Genomic DNA, 5,409 nt, shown 5'->3' on the forward strand with positions numbered 1-5,409 from the left:
ATTATATTTCATTACCATATGTTTGCATTAATTTTACATTATTTGCCAGCTGCATCAAGAATTTGATTATTCTCGGTTCGAACTTGATACCATTATAGAATATAGTTTTCAGAGAAGAAGTATCAAACTTTAGTAGTTCCTTCCAGCCGTACATTCGATACATCATGAGAATTGAAAAACGAACATCAGTAACCTGTGGTTAAAAATTATTTGAATTTTTATGTACCAATTTTTGAACCATATATTTAAGGGCTTATGGGAATGCAAAGTTTTATAAAAAAAAAATAAAGTTTGAAGCAGGTCCATATAGGCATGTATAAGAATATAACTATACGACAAGAAATATTTCACTGCTCTACAAAAATATATTCCCTTTTGTGTCGCCCCATTATTTATTTCTTAAATGGAAAATTACAAATAATTGCTATACAGACAATTAATTATTAAAAATACAGGCAGTCCAGCTTGTGTGGAAAATGCATAAACTGGAAAGCTGGAATTGTACGGAAAATGTAATGGTTTGAGATATACAAGAATCATATTAATAATAATTTTTAGTATTATAAAAGAAATGAATTTTATTATTAGGAAAGAAAAATAATTTTTTATACCTTTTGTATCAGGTTTAATTTAAAATTTTGAAACAATTTAAAATTTTCGAAATTAATTGAATGAAATTAAATTTTATTTAATATTTCAAAGGATTCCGAGAGATACATCAGGGTAGCTTCAAGTCGAGAAAATTTCAAAAGTTCGGAATTAAAAATTGGGCAGGGAAACTCAGGAAATACCAGGGAAAACCTGAAATAGTCAGGGCATTTTTGAATAACTGAAAGCTCAAGTTATAAAACTTCTTTATTTCTGTTTTCATTGAAAGTATTTAAGATAAAAATGTTGTAGCAAAAAAAGTAGTTGTAGCTGAAGAAAAGAACTTATTGCAAAAATAAAAAGTTTATTTAGTTGCTTCTTCTTGAGGATGATGAAAATTTGTTCATAAAATGTTGTATACCTCATAGAGAACCTCTGAGGGCTTTCTGATAATTATACAAAAAAAACACTAGAATAAATATATAAGTTTGAAGAATCAAAAAAGGAAAGGAAACATGTTTTCAGACTAGTAATTTTTATTGGGTTTTAACTTATTTTTTTATATATAGTATTTACAATTATTTAAAATACTACGAAACTTTATACTGACAGAAGAAAAACATTTAAAACTAGCTTTGAACTCGATCTCGGATGTTTCCAGTTTGTTTGTATTTACAATTTTAAGTAGCTCATTTGATGAGCATTGCTTCTCATTATCAAAATAAAAAATCGAAATAAGTCAGTAAAAATGTTTCGAATGAAAGAGCTTTTTCTCTTCATACATGGACTTTGAATTATGTTACTGAAAAAACTTTTTCTGTGTCAGACAGATTTATCAAATATTATAAATGAGCATAATTTTCTTCCTCTCAAATAAAATGTATTAATATTATAGGTCAATAGATTCGTCTCAATTAAAGAAATCTTTTCTATTGTCGCATCAACTTTAAATTATGTGAATGAGAAGATTGTAAGTATAAAAATCAAATATTCAAATAATATGAATGACCATAACTTCCTTACTCTTAATGGAATGTATTAATATTATAGGTCAATCGATTCGTCTCGAACCAAGGAATCTTTTATATTCTTGCATCAAGTTTGAATTATGCCACTGAAAACTATTTGTCCGTATGAAATCAATTTTCAAAATATTATGAAGTGCTAAAAAAGGTAATAAATATTTTTTGACATCCTTTCGTCAGTTTTGAGATGTTAGTGGTAAAAATAAGCATTTCAGATTTCATTAATTCATCTGTGATCATCTTCATGTTATCGTGTTAACAAAAAACTTAAACATACATTCCGGACAATTGTTTAGAACGTTGTATCAAAATTTTTAAATTGAGATAGTTCAATTAAACGAATCACAAATGTTTTAAAATTGTTACTATTATAAAGCTTCCTCTATGAGGAAGCATAAAGTAGGTGAGAAGTTGAGAAATTGAAAATAAAAAATCTATATAATTCACTTAATTATTTTTGTCCAGATTGCTGGGGAAAGTATTTTAAACAACTCAGAGCCTGTTATATCATAAAAAACGTAATTGGCAAGCCCAAGGCATGATAAGCGTAACGAAACCCCACAGTAAATCCCATAGGAATATTATTTATCCAAAATTGTAAAAAAACACTTTAAATAATTCACAACTACAATTATCTTACGGCAGATAATTTGTATGAGCCTCTTGATAAAAATTATTTGCTGTGGAATAATGGTAGTTTTCAATTGTTTGCAGTGTTTTTATCCAACTTCAAATAAATAATATATCTGGGATTTACTGTGCCAGTATTCGATATCTCATTTTCTGTTTTATATTTTTTTCTAGCTAGAATAAAAAAGATTCTGGAACTTCAAGTAATTCAAAAATTCGTAAAAAAACGTGTGAAGTGCAAGGAATGAGAGAATAAATAATTAGCAGAATTTTAAAATGTTCAATTTTGAGTTTATTTGTTTTTTATTTTTTCAACTCCTTAAATTATTTTCTGATTCTTTTTTAGCGAAATTTATTTGCCTAAAATAATTTGTAAAGCTCTCTGGAAAATATGATTTTAAAACTCTCAAAATGATCATGCGTTCTACGATTTTCCTAGTGTATTTTGATAGGTAGAAAACCCTCACTATGCCCAATGTCTCTTAAGTTTAGACAGATACACAATTCTTTGAAACACACAAGTCAATAATTTACAAATTTACTGCATTTGCATTATTTATGTTCTAGAGATATCAAATTTTTAGCGACTTTTTATTAGCAGAATGTTGTCAAATGTACCATACAAAAATCTCGTGTTATATAAAATTTTCTTGTTTAAAACAGGGATCTGTTAAATAGAACCAATCTTTCGTGGATCAGTATTGTATAATCATACATTTTTTTGGTGTGTTATTATTACCCGTATTTTTCTAAAATACTGCAATAAATTGTCACAAAAATTATTGTTATTTAAGAAATAAATTCATAAATTAAATGTGGGAATTGTACGGGAAATACACGAGAATTGTATCGGACGCCTCCGCTAAACACCCTGAAATTTCAGCAAATTAAAAAAAATTACAATAAATACCTTGAATTTTTCAATCATCTGAAAAACTTGCTGCAAATCGGAACACGTATCTTGAACAATGATTCTTCTTGCAAACATTAGTATGTTTATTAAATTTACTTTTAGTGACAATGCCCAATGCATTGGTGGATAAATCATTGATATAATTTCATCGGCATTTTCTTTTCTTTGATTCCTGATACATGTCTGTAAAGCCTCCATTATTTGCTTATAGGAATGCACAATTAACTTTGGGTCTCCGGTTGTTCCCGAACTTAAACAGAATAAACAATTTTCATCCGGATTCGATGGCGGTATACAACAAAAATTATCTATTTCTTCAGATTCTGACTGAGAGAGAATCTCATTCAAGGAGTCTAATCCTGACACTTTTGTAAAGACTACAATCTTTGTATCCAGTTTTTCTTCACTAACGATTTTTAAAAACATTTCTATTTTCTCCTGTTCAGTGAAAATAAATTTTGGCTTAATGTGATCGACGAGATATCTTCTTACTATTTCTGAAAAAGTTTCCGAAAATGTGATATTATTATTAATCGTGATGAGAAGACAAATCAATTTGAATGTACATTTATTTCATGATAAAGTTGAGTTCTAAATGCTTCTAAACATTATTATTAATCAAATATATAGTTAACATTTTAAATGACTGATTGATAATGGGAAATAATTATGTTTCTAACATTTTACTACCATTCTAAAGTGTAAAATCATTCAGGTTTTATTATAAAAGCTTAATGTTAATTTTTTAAAATGTCCAAATGTGTCGTAAAAGAATCTGCAAGATTCTGAGAAAAGTTTTTTAAAATTTGCAGCATTTAAACATTTCTGTAGGAAACTGAAAATTTTTCTAAATTTTTAAAGATTTTTCAAAATTTTAGCAAAAATTGGAATCATTCAAATCTTGAGAAGATGGCAAAACATTTCAAATGATTTCCTAAAATTTTGAAAGAGAATGTAGAAGATTTTGAAGAATAATTTTTAAATTTTAGAAAATTGTAAAACGTTAGGAAAAAACTTAAGTAAGTTTAAGAGATATTTATTAGTTTCAAAAGATTCCACAATAATTTAAAATCTGAAAAAATTTGAAAAAATCTAAAGAAAATATAAATTCTTGAAGATTTCGAACCACAAGTTTAAAAGCTTTCCAAGAATTTTAAAAGGTTTCAAGGGAATACGAAAAAATAAGAAATTATTTTTTATTTTGAAAAACTAATTTTGAAATATATTTTTAAAAATGTCAAAAGATTTCTACAACATTTTGAAAAAAATCGGAAAGATTTTAAGGCAATTTTTTCATTTCAAAAGATTATTAAAATTTTCATAAATAATTCAATTAATTTTAAACTATTTTCGAACATTCTTCGTTTAGTATAAGTTTCACCTTTTTGGTTAAAAGTGCAACTGTTTCGTTGAAAATTAATATATTTTGATTGATGGTGTAGCTATAATTGGTTAAACATTAATTTTCTTGTTGCTGAAAATATGGCTATTTAGTTGAAAATGAGAATTTTTGTAACTGAAAAATTGAACGATTCTAGTTAAGTTTGAAAATGGATCTTTTTTAGTTGAAGATTCATGTATTTTATTAACATTTCGTATTTTTTTTTAAAATTGATCCTTCTGGTAGAAAAGTCATACATTTATGAGTCAGAATATCCTGTGCTACAATGATCGTTAACAGTTCATGTTTTTTAGTTAAATTCAACTGTTCGGTTAAAAGTTACGAAAATTGTACAACAGATTTTGCCCCAAAAAAGTAGTTCTTTTTTAGCCGAGGATGATAGACATTTAGTATATTTAAATGAAAAAATGTCTATCTACAAGAGATCGAATCTTTAAATTGCAATGGCCGGGATCAATTCTTTTTCAATTATTCAATTTTTATTTGCAGTCGAAAAGTTGGTCTTTTTGGACGTAGCATGAGAAATATTGAGAAAATTGCAAAAACATAATTTTAAATGACACATGGTGTCTAATCTATTACTATATATTTACAAATAATATGCAACAATATACAAAAAAAATTACAAAATATATCCGAACAATATAAATAATTTGTGGCTTCCTCTAATTTTGGTTGTAATATATTGTATTTATTTGTATAGAGGCCTGTGAAAAAGGTTTTAGTTTTTTTTGAATTATGTGTAAAAATTTGTTTACAGTCTGTCAAGTTAAAGCGTGGGTGGCTTTACTCGCAGTCGGTAAGGTGTATCGACATGATTTTGGTGTCAAAATATTAAGAAGAGCTCCCTC

At 26.8% G+C, this 5,409-nt stretch overlaps 1 protein-coding gene across 1 annotated transcript in view; it reads right to left on the minus strand.

Annotated features, from left to right (window-relative positions):
* Positions 1–5,409, minus strand: part of LOC117179587 (4-coumarate--CoA ligase 1-like) — a 39,408-nt gene that overhangs the window by 15,049 nt on the left and 18,950 nt on the right. Inside the window, exons 4-5 of the mRNA XM_033371548.1 lie at positions 3,154–3,653; positions 16–193 (exon numbers count right to left, since the gene is read on the minus strand). Of these exons, the coding sequence (XP_033227439.1) occupies positions 16–193; positions 3,154–3,653 (678 nt within the window). The remainder of the gene's footprint in view (positions 1–15; positions 194–3,153; positions 3,654–5,409) is intronic.

Source organism: Belonocnema kinseyi, chromosome 9 (assembly GCF_010883055.1).
Source record: "Belonocnema kinseyi isolate 2016_QV_RU_SX_M_011 chromosome 9, B_treatae_v1, whole genome shotgun sequence".
NCBI lineage: Eukaryota > Metazoa > Arthropoda > Insecta > Hymenoptera > Cynipidae > Belonocnema > Belonocnema kinseyi.